This window comes from Ceratotherium simum, chromosome 34 (assembly GCF_057802395.1).
Source record: "Ceratotherium simum simum isolate JZ-2026a chromosome 34, ASM5780239v1, whole genome shotgun sequence".
Taxonomy (NCBI): domain Eukaryota; kingdom Metazoa; phylum Chordata; class Mammalia; order Perissodactyla; family Rhinocerotidae; genus Ceratotherium; species Ceratotherium simum.
Window position 1 is genome coordinate 21,916,731 of NC_141933.1, and position 13,998 is coordinate 21,930,728.

General features: G+C 54.4%; 1 protein-coding gene across 2 annotated transcripts; it reads right to left on the reverse strand.

The window, feature by feature from the left end:
* Positions 1-394: 394 nt before the first annotated feature.
* Positions 395-8,036, reverse strand: SLC35C1 (solute carrier family 35 member C1). Of its 2 annotated transcripts, none has more exons than XM_004436896.3 (3): positions 7,977-8,036; positions 5,795-6,321; positions 395-2,320 (listed from the first exon to the last, which is right to left on the reverse strand). In XM_004436896.3, the coding sequence occupies exons 1-3, from the start codon at positions 8,006-8,008 to the stop codon at positions 1,761-1,763; spliced, it is 1,119 nt and encodes a 372-aa protein (XP_004436953.2). In that variant the 5' UTR covers positions 8,009-8,036; the 3' UTR covers positions 395-1,760. The 2 variants fall into 2 exon arrangements, with proteins under 2 accessions (XP_004436953.2, XP_014647997.1); XM_014792511.2 differs by lacking the exon at positions 7,977-8,036 and adding an exon at positions 7,678-7,714.
* Positions 8,037-13,998: the final 5,962 nt, after the last annotated feature.

A 13,998-nucleotide genomic window follows, 5' to 3' on the forward strand; every position in this document is an offset into this window, starting at 1 on the left:
AACCTCAGTGTCTTTATCTGTAAAATGGCGGATCAGTGATGGTGCCCACCTCACAGGGCGTGGGGGGTTGGGACGACGAATGATGGATGCAGAGCACCCAGCACTGCGTCCAGCCTCCAGCACGTGCCCAGGAAATGGCAGCTGTTACTAACATGAAACTTGAGGTCACCCGCCTCCCGCCTCCTAGGAGGGAGCTTGTTATGTGGATCGCCCCCTCGCCCCTGCGGGAGAACAGGCTCTTAGAAGGGCTGCTCTGCTTGACCCCCAGTTCGGTGAGGGTAGGCACGCGCGTTCCTGCCCTTTCCAGACCCGCCCCTTCTCCACGGGGACTTGTTCATGCGTCCCGTCCACACCCTGCCTGCCCTTCCTTCCCTCACTCCACACATACAGGAGGTCTTGCTCTGATTTTAATTAAATCACACACAGTTCAGGGCATCAGGCCCCACCAACTTCATTAGTTTTCATTAGAAACCACTTGGGATTGTGGGGGGTCTGGATGGGGGTGGCGGTGAGAAGACCCACACCCCCCCAGCCTCTCCCTACGGGGACTAAAAACATCAGGAATTACCCCAGGATGGGGGGAACAGAATGCTCAGCAGAAGGGACAGGGTTGTGGAAGCCACCCCGAGCCAGGGGGTCTGTTGAGGGGCCAAGAAGGTCCTTTCAGCCCTAACTTCAGGGAAGAAGAATGTAAGTGCTAGTTTATCTCCTTCATCAGAATCAGCTGACAACCTCTGCCACGCAGGGCTCTGAATCTGGGGGCGCAGCTGAGGCAGACGGCTCTGAGCCGGGTCGCTTGCTCCATCAACCCTGCTGGGGATGAAGCTCTGGGGGAGGGAGGGTTGGGAGGAACAGAGGCTGCTCCCTGGCTCCACTTCCAGGAGGTCACTACCTGGCCAGGCAGCTGTGCCAGGGGTAGGGAGACCAAGGGGCACTTGCCCCTCAAAGGCAGAGGAGGGAGGCAGGTAAAACCGGTGTCAGGGATGGGGGGGGTGCTGATGACCCTGCTTAAGCTGTAAAAGATGTGTGGGTCCCCATGTTCAAGAGCTGGAAATACAGGGTGCAGATGGTGGGAAAAGGGCACTTTCCTATGATGTACCCCATTCCCAGGCCACTTCCCAGCAGCCCCTGGGGTGCCAGGGCCGGGCTCAGGTACAAGTGATCCTTCACCCCCTTCCGTGGGGCCTGCTGGTCTCGGCACCGAGAAGAGAGAACACTTGTCCATTTCCTCCCTCAGCCCAGCCCACACTCTCCTCCAAAGGAAGGCTGGCTTGTGGGGCCAAAGCTACGCGGCCTGCCCTGGGACCCAGATATGAGGTTTCCCAAACCCCTTCAGCTGGCCTGTGGTGGGTTACCCCCATTCCCCCTGAGGATAAGTGAAGATGTACTGGCTTTGCCAATACTGTCCCTTAAAGGTTGTGGCCTGTCCCCAACCCCAGGGGTCACATGGAGGTAGAAGGCCTTGCTCCCTGAGAGCTAGTGCTTTTCCAGAGAACCTAACCGGCTATTCCCAGGGGGTCTCTCCTTCCTAGGGGAGGACAAAAACCCAGAAATAGGAAAGGGAGTTGAGACAGGTTTGGCAACTTTCTGACACAACTTGAAAACGCTGGTTCCATTTCGACCACCAGATTCCGGTCAAGTCTGTAAACAATTCCCCCTCCAGGCCACCCTGTCTGGGTCTGGAGAGATGCCTTCACTGCTGTTCCGGCCCCACCCTGGGCGTTCTCCCCGCTGGGCCATCCCAGGGTCCCCGGGGGAGCTCACACCCCCATGCTGCTCTTCTCGTCCTCTTTGGGGCTGGGCTCCTCCTGAATCTTCTTCATCTCCCAGCCCCTGACCCAGGTGTAGGCAGAGGAGCCCCCCAGCACCATCATGTTGCTCGTCCACCAGAGGAAGCTCTTGGTCTCCTCGTAGCAGAGGACAGCCAGCACCGTCTGGGCACAGGCTTTGGCCGTGCCGGACACATTGTGGGTCAGGGGACTGGTGAACTTGATCTGCAGCCCCGTCACGTAGCCGATGGCGAAGCCAAACAGGCCGCCCAGGGTCATCACGCCCCAGAAGTGGGTGCTGGCCAGCTGGGGAAAGTCGCGGAGGGCCTGGAGCTCGCCTACCAGCAGGAGCAGGGGCAGGAAGAGGACGCAGGCGTTGGCGTTGTTGTAGAAGGTCAGGCGCCAGATGCTGCCGTCCACGGCCGGGAGCACCTTCTTGGTGTAGATGGCGTTGAGCGAGACGCAGAGGCTGGCTAACACGCCGAAGAGGGTGCCCATCCAAGACAAGGTGCCCTCGGCCCCCTCCTGGTCCACACCAAGCCAGAAGCCACCTGCAGTGGGGAGAGGAGGAGAAGGGCGCGGGGGATGAGGACAGGGAGGAAGAAGGACAGAGAATTTGCCACCGAATTCCCCAGGCTGCGTAATGCCGCCCTCGCCATCCCATCCTCCCCACCCTCCCTGCAATCAGTACATCCAAAGTCCCCACCACGTGCAAAGCACCAGACAAGAGCTGGGGAAGTGACCCAGGACATGAACCCTTCTGCATGGAGCTCACTTCTCGCAGGCGAGAAAGACATGAGTGATTCAGTTCCCAATTACTGCTTTAATTACAATCGTAACGAGGCCCATAAAACAGTACACGTGCTATGGGAACCCCCAACTGGGTGACGCGCTGGCCCAGGGCCTCTGGAAAGAATATGTGAAATGAGTTCTGGAGGATGAGTCCTTAGTGGTTAAGGTGACCTTGGGCAAGCAGCCTGAGGTCTCGGAGCCCTGTCTTCCTCTTCTCTAAGATGGGAGCCTACAATGAATTAGACTCACTGGTGGCCTGACTTTTGGGACAGTCACTCTTTCTGAGATTCTCCTCTTGTGTCACCTCCTGCTCACAGAGCCTCCATGGCTCCCCAGTGCCCACCATCAAGTCGATACTCCTCAGCCTGGCACCTGGGCTTCCCGCACCCCTGTCACCCCCAACTCTGTCCCATGATCGCCCCGAGTCGTCACTCATCTCCCTGCTGCCCATGCTGGGCTCAGTGTCTTGTCCGTTTCCTCCACCAGAAATCCCCTCCTCCTTCCTGGGAGATTCTACTCATTCTTCAAGGTCAAGCCGGCCTCCCCCGGGGGGGAAGGCTGTCCTGATACCCTCAGCACCTGGACATCTTCCTGTTCGCTCTTTCCTTCAAGACCCCTGCCTGCCCTGGGCCGCTAGGCACCTGCCCATGGGGACAGTGTAGTCTCTTTAGCTAACCCCACCTTCCAGAAGGCAGGGGCTGGATCTTACGCATGTTGGATTCCCCACCACAGCATCAGGCAACATGAGGGAGTAGGAAAAGTTTTTGGTGGCAGAGAGATTTGGGCTCCAATCAGGCTCTGCCATTTAGAAGCTGGGTAGTCTGGGAAAGTTTACATAACTTCTCTGAGCTCCCATGTGTTATAACTCCAACCAATCTACTCTCCACCTTGCAACCAGAATATTCTTCCCAAAGTACAGATCTGCTCAGGTCCCGTCCTGGCTTAAAGCCCCTCCGTGCCTCCTCTCTGCCCTCAGGAAATATTCTGGACTCACTTAACTTGGGCAGCCTCATGTCTGTTGCATCCCACTCCAGCCCAGCCATGAAGAAATGCACGTGTTCTTTCTTCTGCCTAGAACATTCTCTCCTCGCTCCTTCCTTGCACCTATCTAGTACTTCCTCCAGACGACCTGCTTAGATGGCCTCTCTCCCCACCCCTGTCCCCGCTCTCGCCAGGGTTCACCCAGCACCTTCTATGTCCCAGTCACAGCTCTTACTCCTCAAGCAGAACTCAGTTACCGTCATGCATAATCACCATGCCCTCCAGGAGCGTAGGAGGCAAGTCTACCTTCTCCAGCTTTCTATCCCCAAAGCTTGGCACAGTCTCTGGCACGTGCTTGGCCATCAATTCATATTTGCTGAGCAAATGAATGAATGAATGGAGGTCGTTCTGGAGGTGGTTGTGAGGATTACAGGAGAGAAGCACCTACAACACTGTGGGCACTCGCTCGTATTCTTTCTAGGCAGAGCCTTTGCAAACAGGTCCCCACTGACCTGCTCTGGGGCCGCCGGAGTAGTTAGCCAGTGCACCCCCAGCCCTCCTGCTGGCTGCCTTCCAAGTCCAGAAGGGACTGCCACCTCCAGGTTCCACACCCTAGAGGGACCTTCAGCCGGAAGGAGCTTTGAAACGTACCGTGTGACCCAGGGGCAGGAAGCAGGAGGAGGCTGAGACCCATCTTCCCCCACAAGGAGGAAGGAAGGGGAAACACTGCAGAGAGGGGCCAGGTCCTGGGCCAGCATGGAGTACCAGCCTCCGGGCCCTGCCCCATCAGGCTGGCCAGTGAATGCACCTTCTCAGAAGCTATCTCCCCATCAGCTACTTTCATTACTTTTCCTACTTGGGCCTGGTTTCCCCAGTGCCGTCACCTTCCTGCATGCGAATTCTCCCACCCAGAAGCCCCAGCTCCTGACAGGGTCAGCAGGACTCGGCACCAGCTCCCCTTGGGGGAAAGGGGGAGCAGCTGAGAGAGATCTGCCGGGGTCTTAGCTCCTCCCACTCTGCCTCCGCCCTTCTCCCCTCTCCCACTTGGACCTAGACTGAGCAGCCCTAGATCCAGCAGTAGCTCAATGAGGAGAACATTTTCTAGGACAGGTGGCACGGCACGGGCGTCTCCCCAGCAACCGGTTCAACTCGGCCTGGGACTCTGAGACACCAGACAAGAATATGTGGGTCAACCGAGACGAACTTACAGCACCAGGAAAGACCTGAACAGGTTCAAAGGCAGGTCACACTCCTGGATGACAGAGCCCCAGGAAGACTCTGATGGAGCGGGATGCTGGGGGAGCTCTTACCCAGCGTGGTGCGATAAAACATTTTGTGACAATGAGAATGTTCTATAATCTGTGCGGCCCAGTACAGGAGCCACTGGGCACATGTGGTTACTGAGCACTTGGAATGTGGCTACAGAATCAGGTTACAACACCTGCAACTGAGTAACTGAATTTTAAAAGTTTCATTGAATTTGAATTAATTTACATTAAGTTAGAAGCATAGGCTGGGGAGTCCGGCCAATCTGGCTGTGCATCCCAGCCTGGCCACCTCCTAGCTGTGTGGCCCTGGGCAAGTAACTTAACCTCTCTGAGCCTCAGTTTCCTTGTGTGTATGGAATTGATTACGGTGATGCTACCACCCAGGGGAATTCTGGGGCACAAAGGAGATGCTATATATGAATGATCAGCACAATGTCCCCATCAACAATTCTTATTTTCTCAGGGTCCAGGCTAGGAAGACAGCCAACAGTTCTCAAAGCCTATCTCTTGCCACTATCTCAGGCATTATCGTGAGCCTGCAAGGTCAGAGGTGACAGTATATATTAAAAGATGCACCATCCTCTACACAGAGCACTGGACGAGGAGTTGGGACACCTGAGCTCTTGAGAAGCAACAGAGTTTGGTGGTCAAGCGTATGGAGCCAGATTGCTCGAGATCAGATCCCAGCTCTGCCACTTATTAGCTGTGTGATCTTTGACAAATTACTTAACCACTCTGTGCCTTGGTTTTCCCTCTGTGACATAACCCCATCTTGTTCTGAGGGGCCCTGGCTGGACCCCTAACTTGCTGGGTGACCTCAAGAAAGTTACTTGCTCTCTCTGGGCCTCAGGCTCTTCCTCATATGACTGTTGCAATAAGGGAGCCGGGACAGATAAAGTCCAAAGATGCCTGGCAGAGTTGGTCTTTGGAGTTTCGGCCCCCATGCCCCGCCCCCATTCCCCGTGGCCCTGGCTGGCCACTCACCGATGATGACGCTGCAAGTGAGCAAGGCATAGAAGGAGGTGGTCTGCTTGAGCAGCAGGTAGGAGAGCAGGACGTTGAAGACGGTAGTGAGTGAGCGGCCCACGTTATAGAAGGCCACGCCGACGTACTTGAGGCAGAGGTTATTGAAGGTGATCATGCCGATGAAGACCACCGACAGGGGCAGGACGCTGTGGGCCACCCTGAGGTCCAGGCGCAGGCTGGGGAAGTTCACGATGCCCGGGCAGAAGGCGGCCAGGGCGCTGAGCCCCTTGCACAGCAGCGTGGTCACCAGGCACTGGTAGAAGGTGACGAAGATGGGGGTGTCCAGGCGCAGGGAGGGGCTATCCAGCAGGTATTTGTTAAGGAACACCATGGAGATGGAGGTGACCCAGTAGAGAGAGACCACCAGCGCAATCTGCAAGGCCCGCAGCAGAAAGGGCTTCTCCTCGCTGGCCTCGGCCTCTCCGGAGGGGTCGGAAGCCCCCATCAGTGCCATGTGCAGGATCCTGGACCGCTTCAGAGGGGCCCTGTTCATGGCAGCAGAGGAGCCGGGTCACCCTACAGCCACAACCGATTTCCTGGAGTACAGGGTCGTTAAGCAGTCTGCTTTCTGCAAGCCACAGCCCTCAGCTGTCACATGGGGGGAGGCCTAGAGTCCTCTCGGATGGAAAGGTTCTGCTTTGGGGTGAGCCCCACAGCCTGCTCCCACCCTGAAGGGGCTCGTGAGACAAGACACAGGGAAGGGGAGAGGGACAGGCTAAGGTTGGACAGAGATGACCTGTCATGGGAGAAGGGGCTGGGGCCTAGTGGGGAAGGGTCTCAGGAAGAAGGGAGGGGAGAGGAATGGAAGGAGAAGGGGTAAGGGGAGGCATGCAGGACGACGGTGCTAGGCACGGGCGGAGGACAGCTGGGGAAGTCGTGCAGAGAGGGAGGCAGGGCTGCTATGGAGGGAGGTTCGCAGAGAGAGAGGGGGAGGCATGCAGGGAGCTGAATGGAGTAGGGCGTGCGGGGGGTCTGGAAAGAACGGTGCAGGGGAGATCAGAGGTGCTCGGGGTGGGGGTCCGAAGGACGCGGGAGGAGGCCGGGCCGGCGCATGCCCGCGGCGCGTTGCCTTCCGAGCGCTGGCTCCTGCTGGGCCCGGAAGCCTCCCGACATCCGAGGCCGCTCCCCTCGGCGAGGCGGGCCCAGGACTCATTTCCTGACACGCCCCCGGCCCGCTCCTTAAAGAGCCCGCTCGCCTGGCGTCATTCTTAAAGCCACAGCCCGCGAGAAACGGCCTTCGGAGGCAGGCTCGCGTCGCCCTGGCCGCCTCCTAGCCCCTGTGCTCTCCCCGGCCGCTGATGGTGGGGGGATCTCGGCCGCCGCGGAAGGGTCCTGTGGGTGCTGGAGCCTCGGCCCCCTTCCTGTAGGCCCTCCCCCCCAGCTCCATCGCCTCCAAAGGCTAACTACGCCCGACTGCGCTCATTTGCAGGTCCACTCCGCGCCCCCATCCCCAAGCCGGACCGCGCCCCCAGGGCCTTGGCACCGCCCCGCGTCTCTTGGCTCCTGGGGACCCCTCCTACCAGCGCCGCGTCCCTCTACCTAGCCCCAGCTCACTTTCCAAACCTTGTTGCAGTTTTCCCACCGCCCCCATCCTTCTCCCCAATCGGAGACCCCCAGCAGCGCTCCCAGAGGCCGGAGGCCACACCGTCCCTTCCGGACCTCCATCTGTCAGCCGGGGCCCCCCATTCGAGATCCTCCTGGCGGCCAGATCCGAGCCTCAGCGCAGCACCCCCTCCCCGGACCCCTTCTCCTGCCGGAAACCCTCTCCTCACGCCGGGCCTAGCCGCGAGCGCGGGCCCCCGGGCTGGCCTTCCCGGGCGGCGAAGGCGACCCCAGCTCACCTCCTGCTCTGCGCTGGCCGCCCGCCCGCGCCACCGTGCGCCGCACCTGCAGCGCCGCGCCACGGCCGCGCCCGCGGGACACGACTTCCTGCTCCCCGCCCCGGGCGCGGGCTCCGCGCCAGCCTCTCCCGCCCGCTCCCCACGTGGGGCCCGGGGGCGGCGGCGGGGTGACCCGGGTCCCAGCCTGAACTCAGCTCCGGGTTACCCCGCCGGCCGTGGGAGCAGGCCCCCTCCTCTTTCCAAGGCCACCCCAGCCCCCGGTACCCTGCCCGGTCCGTCCACATCCCCCGCTCTCCTACCACCGCCGGCGCGTCACGGGGCCCGGCTGCATCACTGGCCGGCAGCGCACCGGCCTGCGCTTCCAGGAGAGCGTGCGGGGAACAGCCCGGATTCTTCCCGCCGGCAGAGTGGAGGGTCCCCCGCTCCCCCCCCCCTCCCGGCACCGGGCCTGGGAAGTCGGTCACCAGCCGGGGCCGTCACCCACCAGGCGGCCGGGAGGGCCGACTTCTCCCTGGTTCCCGTTCTAGCACCAACGTTGGGCGGCTCGCTTCTCCCGAGTTCTCTTCCATGTCAAACTAGAGGCTGGGCTAGACCAGTGGGTCTCAACCTCCTTGCTCAAAACTCCAGCTGGTATGGTTGAAAGTAGGGAAGACCATCTACTTGTAACGTTTCAAACACCATTTAATTAGTACCATTTAATTTACCAGTGAGATGTCTGAGATTTGCTTTAAAATGCTCAGAACACTCACCAAAAAGAAAAAAAAGGTCGATAGATGGATAAAACAAGAGAGGCAAAATGTTGATAATTGTTGAAGCTGGGCATAGGTACACGTGGGTTATAGGGGTCTTTCTTTTGTGTACATTTGAAAATTTCCGTAATAAAAAAGGACAACCTATGGAGTCCATTTAAAGTCTCACCTGCTAACTACACAAACCCTCCCTCCAGCTTCACACAGCCCTTAGTGGGTTGTCCGGAACTGGAAGGGTGCTGGGGGAAATGAGCACTGTCCAGCAACCCGAGGGACGTGCCAACTCCCCAGTGAGCTCTGATCCAGGCCCTGTCCTCCTCCATGAGCCCTCCAGTCCTTGCTCTGTGACACCTGCACCCCCCTTCCTCCAGGGCTGGGACTTCCTGCTTCCTAGTTATGGGCTGGTCTTCAGGTGGAAGATGCTATCTGGTCACCTTATCACCTTTGGGATCAAATTACCCCTTTGGGGAAGGAAGGACTTAAAGGCACCAAGCTGGTCATCTGAACACTGCTTGGGTTGCAGGTTGTGGGTTTCAGTTTATTAAGAGAAATCCTGCCTGTTGGAGTTTCTTCTCTCTTAGGGCTGATATTTCAAACAGGGCAAACTTGTCTCGGAGAGGCCCTGGTTTCCTGGAAGGGCCCTTCTCCTTGGCACATTAGCAGCAGTTAATTTATCTGATGAATGTGCTGCCACCTTGAGCCCCGAGGGAAGAGATATATACTGTCTATAGGCCAGATGCACTTCACTGAGAGAGACCTGGGGGCAGTTCTCGCTGGACGTGTGGGGCACAGTCTGGGCTCTACACGGGCCAGGAGACCAAAGCGTATCCCTGTCTCCAATCTCTCCCCTAACATTGTACCTGAAATTCCACCATGAGCTTCACTCCCTTGCATTACGATTGTAATGGGCCAGTTTAGCAAGTTTTCCAGATTCTAATCCTTTTTATTCCTTATGAAGGAAAGAGGAGGTGGCGATATTTCTTATGGGTCTAAGGCCTAAGTAGTTGTGCAATTTGCACAAACTGTTTGCTTCTGAATTTTTCTTAAGTAATGTGAATTGTTTAAGCCACAAAGGGTGGAGTTTTAGGTCTTGTCAGGAGTAACTACCCAGCCTGTGAACTCGGTGTGAGGCGGAACATAAGGTCATCACTGTTACAGCTGGAAGGCTGTCATAAGCCAGGGAGTAGGGCCCTTTATGGGTGTGGTTCTATTTTCTTGCCTTGGCTGGGAGCCACCAATGATATCAGGAGATGATTTTTACAAGACAGGGTGAACAGAACTAAACTCCCAGGTGCAGGGGACAGTGGATCTGAAGCAGTAGGGCCTGAGAGCTCCTGGGAACACACAGATGTCGATTCTCTCATCCCTGAGTTCAACAAGGACTCATGAGCCTACTCTATGTGGTGGATATTACTAATAGTCTTCCCAAAGTCATTCTCTTATTCGTCCAAAATAATTGACCCCCAGCCAGAGACCACATTTCCCAGCCTCCCTTGAGGGTCGTTGAACCACGTGACTTAGTGGAGATGGTGCAGGGAGGTGATGTGTGCTAATTTCTGGGTCTAAGTCTTCAAACTGTAGGTGGGTGCTCCTCCATGCTCTCTCCTCCTCTTCCGATAACCTGGGACCCAAATGTGTCTGTAACCCAGCCGAGACCATGCAGACCAGGTCAATGTCTTAGGCGCTGGGGGAGCAATATGATGGAAAGAGCCAGGGTCTCTGATCTTGTGGAGTGGAGCCACCCGCCTGTGTGGACTGCCTACCTTGAGACTGTTATGTGAGAGGGAAATCAACTTAGGTTCTTTATGTATCTATGCTGTTAGGAAGGGGTCTCTTTGTTACAGCAGCGAGACCTTTACCCACATACCCACTGTAGTCTACATTCCCTTCTTCTCACATACATATTCTGTAGGCAAAATGGAGAAAGTGTCACATTGTTAGTCAGATCCCTCTGTCTCTCTTGCTTTCTCTCTCAGTTTATCATCTATCATCCATCTATATCTATCTATCTATCTATCTATTTACCTACCTACCTACCTACCTATCTATATCTATCTATCCACCCATTCATCCATCCACCCACCCACCCATCCATCCATCCATCCTCCCACCCACCCACCCACCCACACACCCACCCGTCCATCCATCCATCCACCTATCCACCCATCTAGCCACCTATCCACCCATCTATCCAGCCGTCCACCCATCCTGTCTTTATTCAGGACCTAGCACAAATCCTGGCACAGTAGATGTTCAGTACCTATTTATGGAATGAATGGAAATCACACCACCAGTAGGAGTACCTGAAAATCAAGGCTAATTTCTGACTTTCATTGGCCGTAAGCCCTGAAAACTTTATAAGGCTCCTCACTCATCCCATATGTAATTCAAAATAAAAATTAATACTAAACTGTAAAATAAATGTAAACAGAGCAAAAAATGTTCTGATTTTTCTTGTGAGGATTGAGGTGTTAATTTGAAAATAATCTTTCCAGAAAAAAAAATTGATGTCTTTCCTTTGCTGGTACTTATGGGAGACACTAACTAGTTGTCTACCCCAAGAGTTGGCAAACTTTTTCTGTAATGGACCAGAGTTAATATTTTAGACTTCGTGGACCATATGGTCTCTGCTGCAACCTCTCAACACTGCTGTCACAGTGTTGTAAGTAGATGAGTGCATTCATGTTTCAATAAAACTTTATTTATAAATAAGAAATCTAGAAGGGCAAAAAGTGTAACTCCCCAAAGCTCCTGTAATATGCACCTGAGTAATCTCTGGGCGGGAACAGTGTCTCCCCCACGTTAGCAGCTGACCTGTGTAGAGTGAGTAACAGTGTCAGCTTGGTGGAGGGTGTTTACTAACAGCCAACACTTACTGGCGGGCAGCTGCGTGCCAGGTGTTTCATAAACAGCACGTCAGTCTTTTCAATGATGCTATAAGGGACGGTCTCTCGTAATCCTTATTTTACAGATGAGGAAACTGAGACCCCAGAGATGTTGAGTCACTAGTCCAAGGCCATCAAGTGAGGAGATGAGAACTGGACTTGAACCCAGGCCAGTTTGACCCCTGAGTGGAAGTTTGTCCTGTTGCAGGAGCTCTTGGGCATTTCCATTTGGCTCTCAGGTCCCTGGACCTATGGAGTGACCCTGGCATTGCTGTCCTCTGTCCTGCTATTGAAGGGCAGGAATGTGCCTAGGGTCGCACTGCCCCAATACCCGGGGAACCCTCCACACTGGCGCTCGAGAGCCCTCTGGCTCTTCCACTAACTGGTCCTTTTCTCTAGTTTTTCACCCATTAGTTTGATCTCACACCCAAACTATAAGCTCCCTGGTGGCAGAGAGCATATCCAGGGCGATAGTGGCTAATAGTTATGGGGCACTTGCAGTGTGCCATGCCCTGACCTCAATATTGCGTGAACTAACTCTTCTAATCCTCATGATAGCTCTATGAGACAGGCACTCTGATGATCCCATTTTGTGGAAGGGAAAACTGAGGTCCAGAGAGGTAAAGTAACTTGCCTAACTTCACAGGGGCTTGTAAGTGGCTGAGCTGCGATTTGAACCCAGGTAGGCTGACTTACTTCATTATTAATATTATACTGCCTCTCCTTGTGTGTAGGGCACTTTGCAGTTTACAAAGCATTAAAAAGAAAAGTTCTGAGAACATCAGAGCTTCAAAGTACCTTAGAGATTATCCACCCCAAACCCCTCACGTGACAGAGAAGGAAACAGGTCCAGAGAGGGGGAGTGAGTGATATATTCAGGGTCACATAGTTTATGAAGGGAGAGACAGGAGCAGAACTCCACTCTCTCACCCCGCTGGACTCCAGGCTCCCTCCCTGGACGGTGAGATCCGTGAGCACAGGGGCTGTGCCGTGGGCATCTTTGGTACTTCACCACCTAGCACGGTGCCTTATGCACAGTAGGTACTCAGGAAATGGGCATTACATGAACGTGAGTCTGGTGCTTGTGTTATTATTAGAAACACCATTTCATCCCACGTGCCTTTGGTACCCCTCATGGCATGGAGCATGATGCTTGGCACATCGTAGTTATACAGGTTTGAAGAGCGTCCTCCCCCAAATTCATCCCCAGAACCTCAGAATGTGACCTTATTTGGAAATAGGGTTTTTGCAGATGTAATTAGTTAAGTTAAAATGGGCTTGTACTGGATTAAAGTGGACCCTAAATCCTATGACTGGTGTCCTTATAAGGAGGGAGATCTGGAGACAGAGGCGACACACAGGGAAGAAGCCCATGTGAAGTGGTGGCAGACACTGGAGTGATGCAGCTGCAAGTCAAGAAACTCCAAGGATTGCCGGAAAGCACCAGAAGCTAGAAGAGAAGCATGGGACAGATTCTCTCTCAGAGCCTCCAGAAGGAATGAACCCTTGACACCTTGATTTTGGACTTTTGGCCCCCTGAACTGTGAGAGAATAAATTTTTGTTGTTTTGAGTTACCAAGTTTGTGGTAATTTGTTACAACAGCTCTAAGAAACGAATGTTTAAGTTTGTGGAAAACAAAACCCAACACTGTTGCTTGGCTGATAAATCCCAGGGGGACCATGATAGCAATAGCTTTTTCTCAGTCTTGGCTGGGGGTGAGGGGAGAGAGGATTCCAGCGGCTTCTTTAATGCTTTACCCCTGTCGACCAGTGGTTCTGATCCTCCTGGGGAGACATTGAGCCATGATGGAAAGCTCCCCAGACTCCTAGTTCTTGGCCTGGGGACTATACTGTTGAGACTTTGGATAATCTCTCCATCTCTCTGGACCTCAGTTTCCCCATCAGTAAAGTGGGAGGGGAATCATTGATGGTCTCTAAGGTAAAAGACTCTGCTTCTCATCCCAGATGGTATGTGGAGTGGCAGGGGAGAGCTTGTTGAAGCAAAATGGAATTTATTGACTCATGTCCTGGAAAGTCCAGGGGGAGTGCTGGCTTCAGGTGCAGCTTGACCCAGTAGCTCAAACAATGTCATCAAATCCTGGTCTGGGCCCTTCTCCAAGTGCTGGCTTTGTTCTCAGGCTCCATGTGATGATGACAAAATGGCTTCAAGCATTCCAGATATTACACCATTCAGGTTTGTTTTTTTTTTTAAATAGACAATTTTTTAGAGCAGTTTTAGGTTCACAGCAAAACTGAGCAAAAGGTACAGAGATTTCCCATCAACCCCCTGCCTCTACACATGCACAGCTGCTCTCATTATCAACATCCCCCACCAGAGTGGTATATTTGTTAGAATAGATGAACCTACATTAACACATCATAATCACCCAGAGTCCATAGTTTATATGAGGGTTCGCTCTTGGTGTACAGTTCTGTGGGTTTGGACAAACATATAACGACATGTATCCACCATTATAGTATCATACAGAGTCACTTCACTGCCCTAAAACACCATTCTGATTTTAAGTCTGGGGGGGGGGAGTCGCTTTCACTTAAGTCTTGAGGTTCACTCTGATTGCTCGGGCTCAGGTCATATGACCACCCTGGACCAATCATTGTGGCCCTGCGGATAAACACAGCGGCCGGCTTAAGCCCTGCATGGCAAGCTCCACCGCGGCCCGGACAAG